The sequence below is a fragment of the Semicossyphus pulcher genome, unplaced genomic scaffold (genome assembly GCF_022749685.1).
Source record: "Semicossyphus pulcher isolate SPU_LCO1_2020_fin unplaced genomic scaffold, fSemPul1.0.p SCAF_11, whole genome shotgun sequence".
NCBI classification, from domain to species: domain Eukaryota; kingdom Metazoa; phylum Chordata; class Actinopteri; order Labriformes; family Labridae; genus Semicossyphus; species Semicossyphus pulcher.
Window position 1 is genome coordinate 12,789,049 of NW_027211615.1, and position 22,327 is coordinate 12,811,375.

The 22,327-nt window shown below is 42.6% G+C and overlaps 3 protein-coding genes across 7 annotated transcripts in view; 2 read left to right on the forward strand and 1 right to left on the reverse strand.

Annotated features, from left to right (window-relative positions):
• The first annotated feature begins 418 nt into the window (after positions 1-418).
• cmtr1 (cap methyltransferase 1) lies at positions 419-9,516 on the forward strand. Of its 2 annotated transcripts, none has more exons than XM_069655395.1 (24): positions 419-717; positions 2,076-2,177; positions 2,656-2,807; positions 2,942-3,100; positions 3,244-3,336; positions 3,446-3,517; positions 3,855-3,949; positions 4,109-4,181; positions 4,273-4,471; positions 4,571-4,689; positions 4,812-4,908; positions 5,149-5,281; positions 5,603-5,782; positions 5,867-5,923; positions 6,028-6,085; positions 6,190-6,258; positions 6,434-6,565; positions 6,876-7,001; positions 7,190-7,281; positions 7,413-7,481; positions 7,843-7,890; positions 7,997-8,109; positions 8,293-8,401; positions 8,513-9,516. In XM_069655395.1, the coding sequence occupies exons 2-24, from the start codon at positions 2,081-2,083 to the stop codon at positions 8,646-8,648; spliced, it is 2,478 nt and encodes an 825-aa protein (XP_069511496.1). In that variant the 5' UTR covers positions 419-717; positions 2,076-2,080; the 3' UTR covers positions 8,649-9,516. The 2 variants fall into 2 exon arrangements, with proteins under 2 accessions (XP_069511496.1, XP_069511497.1); XM_069655396.1 differs by having other exon boundaries at positions 463-494.
• Positions 9,517-11,198: 1,682 nt separating this feature from the next.
• On the forward strand, positions 11,199-13,524 carry hebp2 (heme binding protein 2). 2 transcript variants are annotated; one of them, XM_069657401.1, is made up of 5 exons: positions 11,199-11,218; positions 11,528-11,607; positions 12,371-12,506; positions 12,940-13,120; positions 13,236-13,524. In XM_069657401.1, the coding sequence occupies exons 2-5, from the start codon at positions 11,533-11,535 to the stop codon at positions 13,417-13,419; spliced, it is 576 nt and encodes a 191-aa protein (XP_069513502.1). In that variant the 5' UTR covers positions 11,199-11,218; positions 11,528-11,532; the 3' UTR covers positions 13,420-13,524. The 2 variants fall into 2 exon arrangements, with proteins under 2 accessions (XP_069513502.1, XP_069513503.1); XM_069657402.1 differs by having other exon boundaries at positions 12,377-12,506.
• A 4,085-nt stretch (positions 13,525-17,609) lies between these two features.
• nhsl1b (NHS-like 1b) overlaps positions 17,610-22,327 on the reverse strand; it is a 112,112-nt gene continuing 107,394 nt past the window's right edge. For all 3 annotated transcript variants that reach the window (XM_069657178.1, XM_069657180.1, XM_069657179.1), the window contains one exon: positions 17,610-20,107. In XM_069657178.1, the coding sequence (XP_069513279.1) occupies positions 19,438-20,107 (670 nt within the window). In that variant the 3' untranslated portion in view covers positions 17,610-19,437. The remainder of the gene's footprint in view (positions 20,108-22,327) is intronic.

Sequence of the window (22,327 nt, forward strand, 5' to 3'; positions counted from 1 at the left end):
AAATAATCACTCTTGTCGCTGATGGTCTGGTTTGCTTTTGTCGGTCATATAGAGTAATCAGAATTAATTTCTCTGTCTGAAATTTGTCTGTTTCTTGACCAGCAAAAAACTCCTCACAGGAGCTTTAAACATATCATCAGCCAAAGCATAATGCAATGTGATAAGATTGATTGTGAGCAATTCTAACCATTACAATTATTTTAATGAATAATTAAATGAAATAAAAGAGAAAAAACAAAACAATTTCACGCAGGCACTTGTATTGACAGGCCTGACGTCACGCGCATCATAACGCCGTGCCGTCAGGGGACGAAGGACCCCTGAAATCTGTAGAAATTGAACGCGGGCTAACCTAAACTTCAAAAAACAGTGTATTTATGCAAAAAGTTTCCACGCAAATAAAAACCTAACTGGGAAATATCGAAACAAATGTGGAATTAACGTTTTTCCTCGGCTGTCTCACCTCAGAAGAGTGAAGTTTTTCCTCTGAGCTGGTAAAGACTAGCTGGCTAACTTAGCGAGCTAACCGCACAGGCTGCTACAGCTGCGCAGTTTCGTTTCGCAGAAAACACCGAAAACACCCACACTGACACTAACCAGCCGAGCCTGTTTACTTTAGCTGTCCTCTCCTGCAAAAGTGTATCTCGGAGAGTGGCATGGGCTGACTCTACCAAACTTTGATAGCTGACTGGTGCTAACTACAACATAAACACAGAGGTAACACTTCATATGTGCAGAAAGTTTTGTTTCATATTTACAGATTGTTCGTTATTATTGTCAACTTCTGGTAACGTGGGGGATCGAGGCATTGCTTGGGTTATATGTGATGCTAACTAGTCGCAGTATACGTGGCCTAAATAACTAAGTGAGCTGTTTATATATAGGATAAGCGTTTAATAAGACTTGTTGAGAATACCCATTTCTAAGGCTTTACTGCTTTTTTACCTACATCTGATATCACGTCACAAAATATCACTGACACGCACCTAACACATAAACATACTAGTTTCGTATTGTGTTTGAGCAAAGCAAATACTATTTCTACTTTACGTTTGAGATTTCAGAGCTGTTTTAGTGGTCACTGTCACCTGGCTCTCTGCTTTCTTTTTCCTGTTTCCATGCATGTTCATGTGTGACTAGCAGTTATTTGTAGGTCAGTATGCATCGTTTACTCTGCCTCTGGAAGGAATTAGAGCTGCAACTTATTTATTACATAACAGTTATTTAAAGCTGCTACTTTCGGTTTGTGCTGATTTTGGCGCCCCTTTTGGACAAAGCCGTGCCTCTTATCTCTTTGCTGATTTTGTCCTGTACATGCTTCAGTGGTGGTTTTTAACAAAAAAATCTCATCAGTGTCAATCAGTCATATGTATCACTCCCTTTATGTTTCTGCCCTGGAAAATGTAAACAACAGCAGTGTGCAGTTAATCGCTTCGTCTGACACCTACCCCCCCGCCAGCAATTTCAGACATTAAGAAGAACTATATAGAAATAATCAATCTTGTTGCTGATGGTCTGGTTTGCTTTTGTAGGTCATATAGAGTAATGAGAATTCATTTCAGTCTGTTTCATAACCAGACCCTCCTCAACTCCTCACAGGAGCTTTAAGTTCTCAACCATTTTAAATAAGAATTGCTTATTTAGTAAAGGCCCTAAGTTAAAATGGCTTCAACTAATGTGATAAAGCTGTACTCAGCATGTGTTTGACATCACTTATTAAATAACCAGCACTGCATGCAGGTAGCTATCTTCCTCTAAATGATACATTTGGATTTTCAGTCCATCAAATAATCAGTTAAATTGTCTAATTTCGTAAGCTTCAGCAGCACTATGTTTCACAATGCTTTTGGCTGGCTCTCACACGTTTCATCATTGTCATACTTTCTGTTGTGGTTTAGCTAGCTCTAGTAGTTTTTATGACATGAACATGAAGGTAGATTCTCTTCTATTTCATTGTGTGTATAATATTACACATGGATGGATATTCCTTGTTATTCGTTTTTTTATCTGTGAGCTGTTGCACTTCCTCCATCAGACAAAATATCTTATTCTTATTGTCCTCCGCTCCATTTCAGCCAAGATGAAGCGAAGAAGTGAAGCGCCGGGGCCGCAGCAAGTGACTAAGAGGCCTCGTGAGGACAGCAGCTCAGATGAAGAGTCACAATTATCCAGACAAGGTAGATGGATTAATGACTGCTATTATTTTAGATAAGAATCTGACATTGTACATGCTGTGGTAATAATGAAAACCACCTACTATAAATAGAAATTTTAGTCTGTTTTGGTGCTAACAAATGTCACACTGCAAACTGGATTATATGCTACACTAAAATGGGATAAGGGTTGCTTTCAAAGTACTACATCTTTCAAGTTAGTCAGCAGAGATGTGAAACAATTGTTTTGGCCTCTGCTCAGAGTCATCTTTCAACCACAGTTGAATCCCAGAAGAGGCTTTGAGGCAGTAGTTTTACCTTATTCGAGCACTAAGTTGAGCCCAAGATTTTAATACTAAAAATATATTACATGTGTATGGTCTCCTTCATGATCAAGACTGTTAAGTTAAGCAGTTATTAAGGTTGTCTGCACTTTGATGCCTCCGCCTGCTTCTGTTTCTAATTGAATGATCTGTACCTTTGTTTCTTTGTTTCTCTCTAGATTCCAGCCAAAATGAGTCCCTCAGTGACCAGGAGGATCACAGGCCGGGATTCTCCATGCCCTCCATATCCTCCTTTGACGACCAAGACACTGATGGCACACAGGGCTCCTCCAACTTCTCTATGTACAACAGCGTGTCACAGAAACTCATGGTAATGTACTTACCTGCACTATCACTAAATAATAACAGCTGAGTTTCTTGTGAAGAAGTTGGATTTTCTGTATCAGTGACCCAGAGTTCTCCACTCTCTTGTCCTAACTCCATCTTTCTTTCTTACACCTTTAGGCCAAGATGGGCTTCCGTGAGGGCGAAGGTCTGGGGAAGTTCGGTCAGGGACGCAAGGAGATTGTGGAGGCCTCTACTCAGCGAGGGAGAAGAGGTCTCGGTCTCACGCTGCAGGGCTTTCAAGGGGAGCTTAATGTCGACTGGCGCGATGAACCAGAGGTACACAATTATTTTTCTATTATTAAACTCTGGTGAACAGTTTTCATTTGTATCCATCTTAATGACCTGTTGACTTGATCTGCTGTTTCCTAATTTTATTGTTTTCTTCCTCTTTTTCTCTCCTTTTCTGTTTGTCTGTCCAGCCCAGTGCTGTAGAGAAGGTCGACTGGTTCCCTGAATGCACCACAGAGAACCCAGATTCAGATGAGCTGAGGGACTGGATGTCTGTGGGACCGGTAAATACACCTCCCGACACCAACATACACATACAGACTCACGTAGGTTTGGTATCTTGCCTCATATTGGTCATTGGATTTTTGAAGTCTTGCTTTTGATCGCTTACAGAGAAAACTGAAGATTGAGGATGAGACGGAGTTTTGCACTGAAGACCTCCTGCACACTCTTCTACGGTGCAAGGTGAGTTATAACTTCTGCTTCATTTTAATTCCTTTTTTAATTCTACGCATAAATATAGAATAAAAGATTGAGCTTTTAAACAAGTCAGCAAACATATACATTATTTAGGAAACAGTTGGAAATTTAAACTGCTCAGGCAAAGCACAAATAATGACTCTTTAAAGAGAAGCTGTAACTTTTGCATTAAGGTGTCTATCTGTTAACATTTTGGGACCTTGTTTCTTCACTTTATTGAGCTGAAAAACAAAGTCACTCAATAACTTCTGTATGTAAAACTCTATGAAATGTCCCCTGTCGTAATTGTGTTGTGTAACCGCTGTCTCAATTCTATGTCCAGACTGTGTTTGATACCCTGGAGGGTGAAGAGATGAGGAGAGCACGGACACGCTCCAACCCATACGAGACGATCAGAGGAGGGATCTATCTCAACAGGTCAGTGTTGTGATTCACTACAGGGGCAGATTATTATTTGTTAGGGGTATCATGCAAGAGCTTGTATTTTACATGTGCAATATATTCCGATTCCTAGTATTGTAATGCAACATAAATCTCTTAAAGCTGTTTACCATTGATTTCCTCCTGTGTATTTAGAGCTGCTATGAAGATGGCCAATATCGACCACTGCTTCGACAACATGTTCACCAACCCAAAGGATTCACAAGGGGTGAGTCTGCCACAGTGATTGCTGATATGAGATGCACTGGTACACAGGCCCTTATAAACAGATGGTGAACCAACCCTCTCTCATCACACAGAAAACTGTGACAAAGGACCGCGAGAGCGAGCTTCTGTACTTCGGCGACGTCTGCGCCGGGCCTGGAGGTTTCTCCGAGTACATTCTGTGGAAGAGACGTTGGCATGCGAAGGGGTTTGGGATGACGCTGAAAGGACCCTGTGACTTCAAACTGGAAGATTTTTATGCAGCGCCGAGCGAGCTGTTCGAGCCTTATTACGGTACGCACACAGATCACGTTCAGGGGGGAGGACAGAGGCGCAGGTTGTGTCTCAGGTGATGAATGATTCAGTGAAAAGCGTGACCTCTGTGTGTCTCAGGGGAGGGAGGCGTGGACGGGGACGGAGACATCACTCGGCCGGAAAACATGACCGCCTTCAGGAACTTTGTCATGGAGAGTACGGAGAAAAGAGGGCTGCACTTTCTCATGGCTGATGGGGTACAACTATTACTAATATCATTGTTTTAAGTATATTTGTAGCCACTGCTCTGCTTCAAAACGTGCAAAAAAAAGATTAAGATGTTCAGCTTTATGACTAGTTTGATGACTGTCTCCTGCAGGGCTTCTCTGTGGAAGGACAGGAAAACATCCAGGAGATCCTGAGCAAACAGCTGCTGCTCTGCCAGTTCCTCACCGCCCTCTCTACACTCAGGACAGGTAGGCATTTACATGTACATGAACGGATGAGTCACCTAATACATGTTCGTGAATGGTCTTGTTCTGGCAAAGCGAACAGTTCCTAGTGTTTCCTGCAGACTCTGTGAAACCAGTAAAAGCTTTTATTTGTAGTCTTAAACGTGACATTGTTGTCGTATTCACCTCTGTATTTGTGTGTAAATGTGAAGTTAGTGTCAGCGTTCAGGTGAAATGATTGTGGTCCTTTTTTGTCTCCTCAAGGTGGTCACTTTGTCTGTAAGACCTTCGACCTCTTCACTCCCTTCAGCGTGGGGCTGGTGTACCTGCTCTACCTCTGCTTCGACAGGATCTGTCTGTTCAAACCTGTAACCAGCAGGCCGGCCAACTCTGAGAGGTGGGGCTGAAAGATCTGTCTGGATTTTGTGACTTTAAAGCTCAAGTTGGTTGTTATGCAGTAAAATGCAGTTTTGCACTCTGCAAAAAACACGACTGTAACAGATCCCATACTCGACCATCTCTCTCTGAAGGAAAGGCATTTGCACCTTAAACCTCAGTTGGGCGTGTACTTTAACATAATGTGGCTGTGCTGGGAAAATTCTGGTGGATATTTGGTTCCACAAGTTTTTCTTCACCAGTTACTAAACTGAAAATCACAGTTGAGTTTGGGCAGTGGACGGTCTCTGCACAGTGTAATTGTGTAAATCTCCTCCTGCAGGTACATAGTGTGCCGTGGCCTGAAGCCCGGTTCAGACGCAGTCAGAGAATACATGTTCAGAGTCAACCTGAAACTGAACCAACTGAGGAACACGGATGAAGACGTCACCGATGTTGTTCCCCTGAGCATCATCAAGGAGGACACCGACTTCTACCAGTTTATGGTCAACTCCAATGAGAGGTAGAGACGCACGAAATCCAAAAGGCCTCAATGTTCTCATTCAAACTGAGCGACTGACAGAAAATGTTTGAACTCTCCCTGCAGCCTCTGTGCAGTCCAGATTAAAGCCTTGGCCAAGATCCATGCCTTTGTCGTAGACCCGTGAGTAACCCGAGTTATACTCGTCTTTATCTCTGTTGCAGTACAACCCTGTGTGCTGGTGTTTATATGTGCAGCTGACTGTGTCACTGTGTTTGTTTCTCTAGGACCCTTTCAGAGCCGAGGCAGGCAGACATCAGGAAGGAGTGTCTGAAGCTCTGGGGTGTGAGTAGACAAACTTTGATGTACAGAGTTGATGTTGGAATTAAAGATACAAAAGTTTGTTGAATCATGTTTTTCCCCTAAATACATTTTGTGTCCTTCTCCAGGTCCCAGACAAGGCCAGAGTCACTCCTGCTTCCTCAGACGCAAAGTCTAAATTCTACGAGCTGACTAAGGTCAGTGAGGAGTTTTTCTACTCTTTAATAATGAAATTACAATATAAATATTAAATATCTTTTCTTAAATAGTGTTTCTTTGAGGTTTTTGTGGAAATATGATTTTAATGGTAACCACCGGTATGGGCTGGTTTAAAGTGTTTTTAAAGTAATCTCAACACCTGCTGCACCTCAGAATCCAGATGTGGAGTCGTTCCAGTGTAAGCTCACTCCTCTCAACTCGGCCACGCTCGAGAAGTTGCGTCATATCCTGGACCACAGGTGCATTGTGGGAGGCGGAGAGCAGATCTTTCTCCTAGCGCTGGGGGTAAGTCTTAAGAGACACAGGACACATGTTGATAGATGTTGATATGAGATAACTGCTTTCATCTTTTCTTTATAACACAGAAATAATACACGTGCCAATATAATAATTTCTAGCTAGTTTACGTGAACAATGTTTTCATTTTCTCATGGACAATATTTAAGAAGGGAGCTGACAAACGATCTGTTACATGTTCTGAGGATGGTGCTTACCAGAGGGGCTTTACTGCTTTTTTTGTAACCATGGTAGTCCGTATTTCAACCTTTTTTTAATCCTTTTATCTCTTCTCTCCATTTTCTCTTGGCCTGTGCAGAAGTCTCAGATCTACACATGGGATGGGAAGATGCCTCTGCGCTGGAGGAAGCTGGAGAATTTCAAGCTGGAGCTGCCAAGAGACACACTTCTGAGCGTGGAGATCGTCCAAGAGCTGAAGGGCGAGGTGAGATGAAGGGCTGACCAGCTGAAGTAAAGGAGCCTCTTTCACAATCTGTTCAAACTTTGAAGAGTGTTTGAGATCATAATGAACCCTCGCCCTAAAGGAGGAACAACTGCATTTTGTCAGAAATTCCTCTGAGCAAAAAGGTTATTACCCGGTCATGAGTTTGGTTTTACATGTTTCATCGTCAGGGCAAAGCTCAGCGTCGAATCAACGCGGTCCACGTGATGGATGCACTCATACTGAACGGCACTGATGTACGAGATAAACACTTCAACCAAAGGTGAGGACAGCTCCTCATTCAATGATTCTTAAATGCTTTTATTAGTTTGTACTTTGTAAATAAATTAACCTGACTGGAGTTTTCATGCTAGATTTTCGCTGTGTAATAAATAATGTTTGTTGTTTGTACAGAATCCAGATGGCTGAGAAGTTTGTGAAGGCTGTGGCCAAACCCAGCAGGCCGGACATGAACCCCATCAGGTTTCTGTTCACATCAGTTTTACCGTTTTCAATTCTGCTTTGTAGTTTAAATGCAGAGATCTCACTTTAGTGAACACAAAACACCCACTCACATATGCAACATATACAACGAAGTAAATGTTACATTCATTACATTTTAAAATGCTCTTAATTTTGCAGATTACACCTTAAATCATTGGTGTTGTAAATCTTGCTTAAGACATGTACATAATACAAGCACAGTTAAAACATTGAATTCAAATCATTATTCAAGTCGGATTATTAATTATGTATTAAGTTGTGTTTGTAGGGGATCTTAGAGTAATTATATTTGTGTTGTGTCTGTATGGATCCTAAATGTATCTGTCTTTTACCCAAACAGAGTGAAAGAGGTTTACAGGCTGGAGGAAATGGAGAAAATCTTTGTCCGGTATGACAGGATGATTGTTATTTAAGATGAATTATAAAATATCAGGCCAATTCTCTTACAAAAATGTACAAATTGTTGAGTGTTTTTTCTTCTTTTCTGCTTCCAGACTAGAGATGAAGGTGACAAAGAGTTCAGGAGGAGTCCCGCGTCTGTCCTACACCGGCAGGGACGACCGACACTTCCTTCCTACGGGCCTTTACATCATCAAAACTGTCAATGGTTTGTACATGTGTTTGTGCTGCAGCTCAGTGTAAAGAAAAAGGCACTTTTCAACTATTTCAAAGGCCTCAACAGTCATGTTTGCAAACCACTTCGATGATGTGTAGAGCCATGGACTTGTTACATTTCAAACCAAAATGTGTGATATATCTCTGACACGTCTCCTCTTGCTCCGTCCCTCAGAGCCGTGGACGATGGCGTACAGTAAAAACAAAAAGATGAAGTTCTTCTACAACAAGACGACCAAGGATTCCACCTATGAAATGCCTCCAAGCGCTGCCGCCCCCTTCCAGTACGTCCTGACTTCTGTTTCCATGAGTGAATTCACTAAATCAGTTAAAGTGTGTAAGAAAAAAATCTGTTCGGTAGTGGTGAATGAATCCTCTCTTTTTCTTCTATTCAGCGTTTGCCACTCGGAGCGCCTCTTCTGGGCCTGGGTGGACGGCGTGATCGTTCACGATTCGCAGACGCGGATGGACCCTGAGAAACTGTCCAAAGATGATGTTTTGTCCTTCGTCCACCAGAACTACCAGCCCTGAAACACTCGCAGAGCTCCAGAGCTTCAGCAGATACAACCTGAACACAGAATGCACTAACTTGTGGAGGGTGGAGAGCATTGGAAACGATTATCTGCAGTGCCTTAATTGGTATTTATTTTGACAGTGAAAGAGGGAATTATAGAACACTGAACAACCAAAAAAATCACATTTACAAGTACATCACAATCTTTTATGAATCCCTGTTTTACTGTCCAGTTAATTATCAATGAATGACCTGCTTTGAAGGTGCTCTTGTTCCTCTAAATAATGCCGATAAAAAGAAATACTATCAGGTTGTATCTGGAGTTCTGGCGCTCAGGTGATGAATCGTTTGCTGCTGTTTCTCGCGGTGACATTTGGACTCTGTAAGCAACAGACTTTTGACAAACCACTCTCTCTTTCTGCCTTTTCCACTGCCCTTTGCTCTGAGAATTGCAATGAAGAAGACCCGCCTCACAGGACAACATGGAGACAAAAACGCTGCCGCTGTCTCTGGATTGGATTGCATGTCCCTGTAGATGAAATTTGTACGGTTCCTCATCCATAAAAATGCTTGTGTGTGTGTGTGTGTGTGTGTGTGAGTTTGTGTGCAGACAACCAGAGAGATGCATCTTCAATTTGGATCATGCTACAGTAGATAGATACAAATGTCAAACTATGCATCCATATCTGTAAACACAGTCTCGCTTGCCTTGCTCTACACACGACTGCTCCTCTCTTTGTGTCCATACAGACCGGGATCTGTTTACCCAGGCGCTTACACAAACAGCCTCCTTGTTGTCTCACCTGCACAACTGTAGCTGAAGCCTGAATACAACAAACATGATAATCAAGCTTATCTTCGCCATCACTTCAACATTCTCGTCAGTTACAGTTACAGATGTAGCAGATTTCTTCATCCATACCTGTGTGTGAGAGTGTGTTTAAATTGGGAAGGTTCCTGTTTAGGTTTTAGGTTGTTTCTACTCCGACGCCTCTTTGTTATTGTGCCTCATATCGCCTGGACTGTGTGTTTCTTAAATACTGCAAATGAGTTATTTTTTTCTTGTAAAGTTAGGTTTCAATCCCTTTGATGTAAATAATTCTAATGTAGTAAATAAATGGAAGATGCTCTTCTGAGAAATGACTTTCAACAGCCTGGTGGAGTTTGATTTAGACTGTAGTCTGAGTGATGGATAAAGCTGTCTGCTGCCATTATAACTCCTCTTTAGCACGATGGACATGATGTAATATATATCGCAACTTAATTATAGTTTTCAGCACCGTATAATCTGAAATCTAAAAAGTGTTAGACGTAGTTTTACGACACACGGCCACAATATAATTTAATAATGAAGGACCTAAAAAGGCATAAAGTGCATGTTTTAATGGCGTCCCAGTGGGAACTTTAAAACAGATTTTTACAGAGGAATTAAAGTGAATGCCGTATAATAAAGTGATCAGTGTAAGGCAGCTTTTCTTTAACATGTTGGAGCACAAATGGTTTTTAACGAGAGGCTTGGGAAATGCTGCTCTAGTGGAAAAATGAAGCGTTTATTATTTGGTCTCAACTGGGCAATCAATTATGTAATCATAATATGAAAAAAGGTGGTATAAAGGCTACAGAGGAGCCTGGTTGGAGAAAGCGGCAGAGTGGAAAGTGACCGTGACATATGTCCAGCTGTTCACTGACCTGTTTCTTTGCATTCAACACCATGATTTCCTATAAACATTTCGGCAAACTAGCATAACTTTGCCCGAACGCCCCCTTGTTTCATTTCAGTCTTGAATATTTGACACCAAACAGAGAAGGCTATTATTAACAGAACTTTACCAAGTATTATAACTTGCTTGTTAAGGAAACTGCACTGTCTATGTTCACAGCATCACAGGCCCTTCAGCTACATCATAAATATGTATCAAGCAACGTCTAATAATGGCTTTGAAGATCTAAAGAGAGGCTCTCCTTTGTAGTGCTTCAGGGCACCTTGAAAACACTGATTGCCTCTGAGGGTCCAACTGAGCATGTACTGAAAATAGGCTTAATCTTAAATATCAAACATGAACACTTAAAGTTGTGTCTCTGTGTCATAAAATTTGCGTTTGACATGAGTCCTTGTTGATCAAAGCCCTTGCCAACTTTTTCCAGTTTGCACTTTTTCATATTGTATCCGGTGAAAAAAAGGACTCATCCACACAGTGCACTTGGGGACGATACAAAGAATGTGTTTAGATCATAGAGTAAGGAGAAGTAACAATGAAGGGCTGTCTGCAGCTGGTGCAGCTGTACTCCACTGCGTGTGTTGTGACAGCACTTCACAATAAAGCAGCACCACTGACTTACATACGGTTAATGAACAGAACATTGACATGCAGAAGCTCAGATAGATGAGCGTGTTCTCAGACGAGCCCCAGAGGGCCAGCAATGTGACAGCAAAACAGCAACACTCAAGCTGAAACGGGAGTATTTTATCGGGACTCTTACTTTGAAGGTGCATTCGCTCAGCCAATCAGATCTCATCTTTATGTGACCGGAAGCGATGTTATAAAACAAACTCCGCACAGCAAGGACCAAACGCTTGTATTTACAGGTAGATGTGTTGTTCCTTTTTCAGTAATTTTACAATTTACAAGATTATAACATATTTTTTAAAAATGTTTAATTAATCGCGAAAGAATTAGTCAGCCGAATATGAATTATTGTATAAAAATGTATTCGTAGGGTTGTTTTATAAGCGAAGATGCGTTTGACTGCTCTCATGTGACCTGATGTAACAAGTTATAAACTCGCCTGGGGTTTGGCATTGTCTGACTCTACATATGGCGTATAGCAGTGGCTGGAAAACGTCTGAAATTATTCATATTTTACTTTAAAGAGACACTTCTGACCTCCTTTACAGCGGTCATGTTGAAAGCTGTGGGACAGGCTCTGTTCTCTACTGGACTGCAGAACCCGAAATTCACAGCAGAGGAGAAACAGGTACATGTTTCCCAGATTACACAGTAAAAAACAAACAAACATGTTGTTGTGTTTGTCACACTGCCAGGGGTCAAATGTTTCATTTTAGCATAAATAACAAACTTCTCTCTTTTAAACATAATTGGAAATGGAATATTATGGGACTTTAAATTGTATGCATTCAAATCAAAAAAAATCAATTAATCATTAATCAAGTAAATGTTCAAGTTGCCAATTGCTAAACTTGGTTTGTTCCACTTTTAAACTGTAATATTTTGCTGCTTTTCTATTTTATAAAATTCAAATGTAATATCTTTTGGACTGTGGGTCAAACAAAAAAGACATTTACAGTGTGTGTGTAAAAGAGAGAGAGATGCATCCTAAATCTGTTCATACTACAGTAGATATATACAAATGTCAAACTATGCATCCATATCCTTATTTACATTTACAGATGTCACCTTGGAATAATGTGATTGATGTGACACCTAAAAGTGTCAAATTCTTTCACCAGATGGATAAATTAACAGCTATTAAAATATCAGCTAATTAAAACTTAACTTGTATAGAGCCTTATGTACAGGCAAATACAATTATGAGTTCTTTACATATTATTTACAAGTAGATGATAAAACGGTGCAATGCAAACAGTTTGAAACTTACTTACAATTACTCACAATTGTGGTGTAGTTAGGATGACTGTTTTTTACACATGTATCTGGAATTCTATTAATTATATCATAAATTGAGATGCATTTATAATGAGTGTGTGCATGTTTTGCAGGGACAGGACTATGAGGTCCGCACCTACCAGGCCACTAAGTGGGTGAGCACTACTCTGAGCGGGATGCAATGGGACGCAGCGTTGAACACCGGCTTCCGCAGACTCTTCAGCTACATTCAAGGCAACAATCAAACAAGTGAGTCTTTAAAAATCTTGTATTTTCCTAAATTCCAACATTATTAACAACTTTATTTAAGTGATTTTGAGGCTTTTATTTTACATTGAAATCTAGTTAAAATGATGTAGAATGAGATTATGTATAACTTTGCTGTGAAGACCAGAGTCGATGAATAAATGCAAAAGTACAAATACTTTAGTTCTTGCTCAGCAGTTTGTAACAGCGACACAGTCTTTGTCTTACTCAGCAGTTTACAGCAGCATTATTTATGAGAGCATATATTGTTTGTGCTGTTGAGTCCTGAGCTCTGCAGTGTGAGGACAGACCGGGTGTTTAATCCTCTACATCTGCTGCACATTATGGTTGTATGTCCACCATCTGTCACTGTATCATTGTCATCTGTGTAAGGCTTCTACATCTTACAACACGTTTTATGTTTCTTGTGCCTCAGAGGTGAAAGTGGAGATGACGGCCCCCGTATCGTGCCGCGTGGACCCTGGAGCCGGACCTGCCTGTGAATCTAATTTCACCGTTTCCTTCTACATCCCAGAGGAGCATCAGGAGAGCCCGCCTGAGCCGAGCGACCCTGAGGTGTTTCTGGAGCACAGGAAAGAGTTCACGGCTTATGTCAGGTAGAGTGCAACATAGGCACTGTTTCTTATTGTAGCCGATACCGATGATTGCAGGGAAAAAAGTACAGTTAAAATATAATAAAGACTAATCTGTGTCTCTTGTTACTTCCTCTAGTACATACAGCGGTTTCTCCAATGAAAACATGAAGCGCCAAGAGCTCCTGAAGCTTCTGGAGAGCCTGAAGAGAGATGGAGTCGAACACGTGGACAAGCCGTTTTATGCCGCAGGGTACGACAGCCCCTTCAAACTGACCAACCGCAGGAACGAGGTGTGGGTGCTCAAGAAGGAGCCGGAATAGAAAGTCCCTCTATAACTGTAACAAAGTCTAGTTTGTCTTATAATTTAACATGATAATTCATCATTTAACACTTGATACATTTGGGAAAGATTGACAGAAATTATGAATAACCAAAGGGACTAAAATAAACACAATTTAAAGGTAATAATAACATTTTTAAACATGTTTTTTAATCTCTGTTATGCTTTATTGCCTTCACTAAAAGTTACTGAATTAAAGACTCACTAAAAGTCTTCATAAAGAGGCCAAACAGATGACTACATGCAGTGGCATAACATGTCCAGCAGGTGGAGCCAAGTAGTCAGGAAACATTGCTCTCATTTGATGCATTTTGTTACGACAAAAACCACAAGTGCCTCTTCATTTTTGTAACAAATGACTTGTTGAAAATGCTATTGTTTGTGCACGTTGCTAATTGATATTTGTTCAGTGATTTTTAAAGGGACTAATTATTTTCTTCACATAAATCTTATCACAAAAAGACATAAAGAAATAAAGGTTGTAGTTTCACGTTTTAAAGCCACTAATAACAAATTAAATGTTTAAACAAACAGGCGACGTTGAGCACAACAAATGTGATCCGTCCCTTTAACTCTGTAGGTCACCTGCAGAGTGTGACAGCCGTTTTCTTTCCCTCCTGTCACTCAGCGGTCTCACTGTGAAGGTGACTCTGCCCGCCTGCCTGACAAAATGTTGGTAAATCTCAGTTCTTCTGATCTCGGTCCTCACTTACTGTCACCGCCGTCACGCTCATTATGATGAACGGCTGAGTCACAGTAAATCCCGACCAGTCGTGTCGGCATCAGTCAAGTCCCAGCATTAAAAAACATTCTGCTGCTGAATTAATAAGTGTCTAGTTTCCTGCCTGGGTGCTTTAAGCTCAAGTGTACTAACACATTTGGTGCTTGTATAATGTTGGCTAAGAGCGACGCTTACAAGCTAACGTAAACATCGTGGCTTTTAAAAGAGTTTACCTCCTTTTTAATCATTACATCATCGTATGTTTTTTTCATGTGAACTAGAAGTTGTGATTTTGACTGTGAATACTGGAAACTACAAGGAACTTGATGAGGGAATGACACTGCACTGTGAATCATGGGAGATATTACTGACATCTAAATAATGTTTCAGATTGTGGAATGTATTATCTCATCAACAATAAATAACTCGGCATCGAGTGATTATTCATGTTTTTCGTCTTGTAATTATGTTTAGGTCATCCCTGTTTCCTGATGGGATTCTTTAATTATGTAATAATATCACACAAGAGGGAGTGCTGTTGTGCTGAATATCAGCACGGCTGTGATTCGGTTAGAGGAATATATTTATAGCCGTGCCGATATTCAGTATAACAGCACAACGTTCAGTATGATATTGCTTTTATACAATGGTTCTACAAGCGGTTATAAATGTGAACAGCAACATATTATTTTTCGTTCATTTTACCACCAACACAACTTATTCCTTAACTTGACTGTCACCGGACTGGATTTGCTACTACATGTTATCCAACTACTTTGTATTATTACATTCACATGGATGTTTCCATTCATCATGCAACTGGTGAAATAACAGTCTGTTGAGAGTTGCTTTGCTGGCCTGTGTGACTCCAAGGTGCCACTTTGATCAATTTAGATAAAAACCCTCTGCTGTTCTGTTCATTTAAGATAATCAGGTCACCTGAGGCAGAGTGATACATCTGGTTAAAAGCCCCATTGCTGTTATACTCTATATCCGCACTCATGGAATGCCTCTCGGCCAATCAGATCACTTGGTCAGAACTAGCAGTTGAATAGTGCAGTTCAGCTTCAATGCGACTTATGTGTTTATCCGATCTGGAGTGAACACAGTTCTGACCGTCCTCCATGCTCTGATGCTCGTGACCTTTTATCAGCCGGATGAATTCCTCACCACAGTCCACGCCGCCCCGTATCCTCCCTCACCTTCTCCTCCCGCCGTCAGGTTAACGTCCGCTGAGTCATTTGTTTTATTTGTGGCAGAAATGTTCCCAATATCATGTTCAGACGCTCAGCAGAAATGGCGCCTTTTTTTATCCTCTGCACACAAACACAAACACACACACAGTCTGTTGTTCAGCCGTTGGATCGATCTCATTGGCTGTGCTATGTGAGGTGAAACATTGCTGCAGATAGGAAAGGTATAATGAGGCTCAATGTTTAATTCCAGACACCACAGTCATGTATTTTAATGTTAACCTCCTCCTGCAGCAGAGTGGAGACCTTGAGTCAGCGTGTGCTGAAGAGGAGGAGTGAAAGCAGATGAATAAAAAAGTGTTTTTATTTGAATTTATTAAGGTTGCAGTTTGTTCCCACGTCCCATATTGGAAATTAGGCGGCCTTAACTGCCAAATCTCAAGTCTGTAGGAGTGTAACTGCTTGCGAGTTAAATTTAAATGGTTGTTTCCAAAGCAGGTTTCTATGGTAATTCATTCCTTTCAGGCCGCCATTAGTTTAAGTTAACTAAAGCAACAAACCCTAAATTGATCTATTATTCCTTTACTTAAAATATACATTTTTTAGTCAAACAGATGTCTAGAAGGTGTGAATATCATAACCTCTCAGAGAGATTTTTTTTGTCTGTGCAACAGTACAGAACCTAAATATATATATACTATCAAATGATAGAAGAAAAGCATTGAAAATGTTCACATTAGAGAAGCTGGAAGCAGAGAAATGTTTGGCTCTTTGGTTTGAAATACGACAAAAGCAAGTTATCAACTGTGACAATAGATATATATATATATATATATAATTACTTTTTTAATTTATTGATTCATTGGCCAAAATATTGCAGATCTACAGCTGATAAATTCAACTTGACATTTGGTTTAGAGGTTATCCTAACAGTGAACATGTCTTTGTCTTTCTCTTTAAATGACCCTTCCTTGTGTGTTTTTGCAGGCGAAGGCTCTACAATGATTGATTCATTTTTTCCACAGTCATGTTTATCTTAACTTTTTTTTCTCCTTCAGATTTTTGTTTTCTTCTTAAACATTGGCCAGTTTCACATCTTGACAACTGTCTCAAACTGTACAGGAGAAAACAATCTGGGTGGGAAATCTCTCTCTTTCTTTAAGTGCTCTCAACTGAAATGAAACCTGTGGCAGGTGCCGGTGTAGCTCAGCGGTTATATCGGCGGCCCATAAACAGAGGCTATAGTCGTTTATGCGGCGGCCCTGGATTCGACTACGTGTCATCAACACCATCCACTGTCCTCTCGCTAAATAAAGGCATGAAAAATAAATGAAACCTGTGGCAAAAATAAGATTGTAAGGTCTCCCGCCAAAATAGTAACCTGCTGTTTTAGGGGGGGTTTGGCAAGAAATTCATCCTTTCAGTAACACCTTACATCAACGGACTCACAAATTTGAAAAGTTAATGTTGTTTTTTACACAAAATATGCTACTAAAGATGTCCTGTAATGGAATAGTCAGCAAGAAAATGTATAATAAAATATTATGTAGATGGGATGCGAGTGATGTTAATCTTAGTTTTGTAGCCAACACTTGCAAAAGCAGTACTTTTTTCCCTTTGATAGCTGATTTACTTTAGCCGTACCTTTTGCCCAGGCTGAGTCATTTATAAGCACAACAAACACAGGTGATAACTATTCTACTGCTGAACTGTTCTCTGTACTCCAGTCAATACAGTCGATCTGTTTCATTTGTCACCTCATACGCTGCAGTGTGACTAATCGGAGGGTCCTGAATATAGGAGCAGAGTGAGAGAAGTGAAGTGTCAATAGTGTGATTATAGCTGGGAGGAGTTTGTATTGATTTCTGTCTGACAGCCAGATGGACGTCCTGCAGCGTCCGGCAGCAGGTGACTCTGCTCAACAGGAGGAGGCGGAGGAGGAGGGACGTCATTGTAAAAACTTAGAGGTGGTCTGTGCTTTGATCGAGCGCAGGACGTGCTGAGGCGCTGAAAAGGCAGCGAGTACCTGCGGGGAATGTTGAGATGTTAAAGTGAATAGTTATGGTGGCTTTAAGCTGATCTGAAGTCAGTGGAGTGTCCAGAAGGAGACGTAACCGATGACCCCGCAGGGAGGAGGAGGAGTGAACGATGGCCGGCGGACGAGCGTGGGTGCTAATGAGGCGCACACACAAACACACACAGACAGACAGACAGACAGAATAATAACACAAAGACCCACTCTTTAAATATCACCTTGTTTTTATTTCACAGACATACACAGAGCGTTAGCAGCCTGCCTCCCACTACTCCACCCCTCCTTCTGTCCTCCCGTCTCTTTTTCACGAGCTCTCTTCTTGTCGATGGAGTCGTTTCCCGTCACGAGAGGCCTCCCCCCCCTCCCACCCCCCAGGTGCTCAATCATTTCCGGGCGAGAGCTGGGAGACACACTTTGGTCACAGGTGATTAAACCGCAGGGTGTTACGGCTGTTAAGAGGTTATGAAGTCTCACGCCTGTCACCTCGGTTTACGACTCTAAAGGGACCACATTTACCCGCTGCGAGCACCAGCGGAGGCTTTGCATGACTCGAGATTAAGGGCAGTGGAAGGCTTAAGCATAAATATTGACATTATTGCATTTTTTTTGCTTTGAAGCACCCTTAAAAGAATGAAATGTCCCGGTGTGATCAGCGGCGTAAATGTGGCCCTTACTAACCTCCCCTGTGCCTCCCTGTGTCAGCTTGCTGGATGACGGTGACAGCGCATCACAGCCCTGAAAATAAATAATCTACAAAAAGGAAACCACTCCCTCTCAACAAACACAGGGCTCTAAAAATGTACAAAGTCTTTGAAAATAAGTCAGAATGTTACTTAAAACTCATTTATCTATTTATTTACAAACAGAACCATACATAACTGCAAAAAGAAACGTCAACAGCGTTAGAGAAATCATCTGAGCCCTAAAAAGGTTCTAGTGGCAAACTTAGCAAAAGCTGAACCTAAAGACAAGCGGTCACTCTCAGATTGTGTTCACGTCCAGATTAACAGCCTCCACTTACTTTTTCAGCTCTTTGGTAACCAACGAGATCGCTAACAGACCCGGCGGACAGCAAAATAATGTCTTTACATTTAAAGATTGGTTAATCCCGAACACGAGTCATGACATCATTTGTTTATTAAAACATCTTTAAAACATAGATTTCTAACTCACAAAGAAAAAAAGGACCTATGCACAGTGCAAAATCTCCAAACTAAAATTTGATTAATAAAGGATTTTTTTATACAGAAAATCTATTTAGGTTGAGCCTGTGTACGCCCAACCTCCTGTCCATCACTAGGTGGCAGCACTGAGCCCTCTGCACTTCCTCTGGACCACTGAACACACCAGCTCTGCAAACTGAACCGCTGAGCTAACACCAGCAAACGAAAACCTGGCGGTGACGTTGTACCGCGAGCCGTCTGGTGTACCGCGTCCTCTACTTCTTTCGAGATTATTCTGGGCTGTTTGAAGCCGACGCTTTGAAACCGACCCCTCCGACAGTTTACAGATCCGGGAGAGACGCAGAAGCTAAGACGAAGCTAAGCCGTTACTATTCCACTCTTTCCAACCGCCTAGCTTCAAAGCACCGCAGCAGCAAAGCAAAGCAAGCAACTTGTGACTTTTCAATTCCTTCAATACACCTTAGTTTGCCATCTTAACCTTGTCATTCGATTAAACGCAAAGGTTCCTGCGTGTTAAGGACGAGATAAAGTAAAAAAAAACAAATGCAAAACAAACTAAGAACAGCAGGCGTCAAAGGAGGAAACACAAAGGGTTAAGTCACCAAACAGAGAGAGTGAGAATCATGTAGAAAAGCTGCAGCAGAACCAGATCCCACTTCAGACTAAGTTCAACCCGGTCCATAAAGATGGGGCGACCTCTGACCCCACATCTGGACCCGACATGTCCGCTCCCTCAGAGGCAGCGCCGAGGGGATGGGGTTCAGGAAGGTGTCTCTAGAGGGCCTCCTATTGGCTCCTCTTCCTGCCCCCCTACCTGTTTATGACGAGTGTTCAGCTCCCCGTGTCTCAGGAGCGTCGTTGCTCTTTAGCTTCTGCTCTCCTCAGATAAAGTGCCGTTAGAGTCCTGGAGCAGAGTCTGTGTCGTGGGTCCGGACAGACTTTCCACAGTGTCTCCGTACTCGCTCTCAGCCAGCTCGCCCTCCCGCTCGCAGATTACCGTCATCGGGCTGCTCAGGATTCGGTTTCGAGCGTTGTATTTGCTGCTGGCGGCAGAGGGCGGCGTGCGTGAGCGTCCGTATTTAAAGCCGCTCATTGAGAAGGACGACGAAGTCGGCGAGGACAGAGACATGGCCTCGTAGCGGTTCCACTCGTCTGCTGCCCTTTTGCCACGCCCCGGGGAGGTTAAGGGGCTGTGAGGCGTCGTGGGTGAGGAGGGTGAAGCAGCCGGGGAGTCTAACGCAGACTCGGAGCGCGTTCTCTGAGAGCGAGGGTCGGTCGTGCGAAGCATCTCAGCGGCGGACATCCTGAAGCTGGTCTCTGAGCGGCTGCCCTTCTTCAGGAGGAGGGCCTTGAAGGTGTCGCTGCTGGTGGAGGACTTGCGTAGATTCCGCTGGATGGAGCTAGCCTGGCGTGGTGAGGGGGACGCCGCCACTGGGGGCGTGATTGTAGGGGTGACGGGCGGAGACTGTGGTTGGCTCCCAGCCCGCGATTTGTCCTCCTCAGACTCCTTGCGACCCAGGACCTTCCGCTTGGACCTGGAGGAGGATAAACAGATTAATGACATGCTTCGGGAAACTCTGCAGAGCGAGTGAGTGCAAGCGTGGGGTTAATGAATGTGTACAAGTACGATTATTTAAAGGCAATTTAGTTTAACAGATGAAAGAGCAAGAAGAAGAAATGCAAAGTTGGGGGCAGTTTTATCAGCAAACAACGGCATCAAATCCAATCACTGTAATTAGAATGAGGCTGCAGCATACGGGATTTCATAGCACTGAGCAGAGAGCAGCCTGAGGTAGAGCGCTCAAACAGGCCTGCTGATTTTTTGTTATTTAATCTATCACAACACAGAAACAAAGTGAAAAAGATTGCACTTAAAATACTTGGCCCGCACGCCTCAAATCCTCGTCCCAAATTTGCCATATGTCAGCACTGCCCCCAGCAATCATGCGCCGCAGCACGAGTCTTAAGTAGTAAAACAATACGCAGCACTGAGTCGCAACAACAGAGAAGAAGTGTTAAACATTTGTGTTAAAGAAATTAGTTTTTACAATGAAAGCTGCAGACGCTGCGACTCTGCAGAAAAGCTCAGACGCGGCACAATGACATTAATCAAAAAACACAAACTGGGAAAAGTGCCCAAAGCAGTTTTTAATCACACGAGTACGACTCAGCCTCCGCTCTGCGGGGGGCATCAGAGGGGTTGATTTACACCACTCAGCCCGCTCCGTCTATAACTCCTGCACCAAAGCAGAGCGATAAAGCTGCGACTGGCAGAAAACAGGGAATTAGGGCGAGCAGGGAAACAGCCTTATTAATCTGCGGTCCAGGGGGTTGCAGAGTGGGATTACACTCGCTAATCCAAAGGTAGCATCGCCGCGATGGCAGAAACAAGGCTTGCTAATTAAAGGGAAGAGGCTACTTGCCGCTCCGCACCTGTCTAGAAAGGATGCACCCACCCCCTGCATGCCCCCTCTGCACAGGGGAGGAAGAGAGGAGGAGGAGGAGGAGAGGGGAGACATTAAAGACATTAAAAATACAGATTCTGTGAGAGAGATTTGATGCTTAAAGTAAAGAGAAAACCCTTAATCCTCAGATTAGATCTACAGAAAGAAATGCTTCCTTTAAGGACGAATAACCTGTCGAGAACGTGCCGGGAAGGTCACACGAGAAGGACAGCCAGAGCATCTGATGGTTTTGTGAGAAGTCTGTGTCAGAGCGAGCGCAGACATACGTCTGTGCTCTAAATTAAACCTCCATCTATCATCATCCCCCTGTGAGCTCCGTCGCCACGTTAGCCCAACAGCGTTACGTAACACTTTTCTCACACTAGTTCACACGTGCAGACACACACACACACACACCTGAATTTAGTCAACCAAGACACACTCACACTTTGTTTAATTCCCCAAACAACAACAGCTGCATTGAAAAGGCAGCGACGCCAGTCTGAGGGGTAAACAAGGCAGCGATTTAAGACACGTCTCCGAGGACCTGATCGATTTCTTGCCCTCGGCTCGGCTGCATTGAGTGTCTCCCTGCAGACAAGTTATATTTGCTGCTGCAGCTGTGAGGGCTTTTCATTTGAGGTTTGTGTCGTGCTCTGTTTTCCCAGAGAGAGAAGGGGGAAGACGGAGATGATGAGACAAGAAGGAAAGGTACTGGACAGGTGAGAAGGGGAGAGAAGGAGTCAGAGGTGAGGAAGGAACGGTTGAAAATGTTGTAGAAACATTTTTCAGACTTTTTAACTAAATAAAAGGTTTTTTTAATTTGATATCCTTCTTTTAATTTGCAGACGTGTTTTTTCTTTACAGTTCCTCTCACTTTCACAGCACTGCCAGGCGTCCGTCATCACCTCCCACTTATAAAATCTGTACAATTATTCTACACAGTATGTTCCAGGAGGTGAGATAAAGAAGGCGATCAGTAAAGCGAGCGGAAAACAAACCCAATTCCGCTGCTACGCTTACACAATCTTCATGTCTAATTAAAAGGCACAACAAATCGCACTTTGCACACGTGACGCCGCGCCACAAATGCATCGACAATCTGTCGCCGGCCCAAATAAAATCCCGTGAAATGAAATCCTGTGATGCTCAAGAAAACTCCGACCGCCGCCGCACGTGACCGTGAACACAAACTGGCGGGCGGCATGACAAATTTATGTGTGTGGCTGCCTTTGAAGCGCGCGGAGCACGTATGCAATATATGTCAGAGACTGCGGAGCGAGAGAGAGAAAGAGAGAGAGAGAGAGAGAG

Bases quoted from the DNA above. Each gene is read 5' to 3' on its own strand.
- cmtr1 (XM_069655395.1), top strand. From the start codon at position 2,081: ATGAAGCGAAGAAGTGAAGCGCCGGGGCCGCAGCAAGTGACTAAGAGG. The intron at 4,182-4,272 runs GTGAGTCTGCCA...CTCATCACACAG, and splicing joins ACCCAAAGGATTCACAAGGG to AAAACTGTGACAAAGGACCG. The intron at 8,110-8,292 runs GTTTGTACATGT...TCCGTCCCTCAG, and splicing joins CATCATCAAAACTGTCAATG to AGCCGTGGACGATGGCGTAC.
- hebp2 (XM_069657401.1), top strand. From the start codon at position 11,533: ATGTTGAAAGCTGTGGGACAGGCTCTGTTCTCTACTGGACTGCAGAAC. The intron at 11,608-12,370 runs GTACATGTTTCC...CATGTTTTGCAG, and splicing joins TCACAGCAGAGGAGAAACAG to GGACAGGACTATGAGGTCCG. The intron at 13,121-13,235 runs GTAGAGTGCAAC...TACTTCCTCTAG, and splicing joins GAGTTCACGGCTTATGTCAG to TACATACAGCGGTTTCTCCA.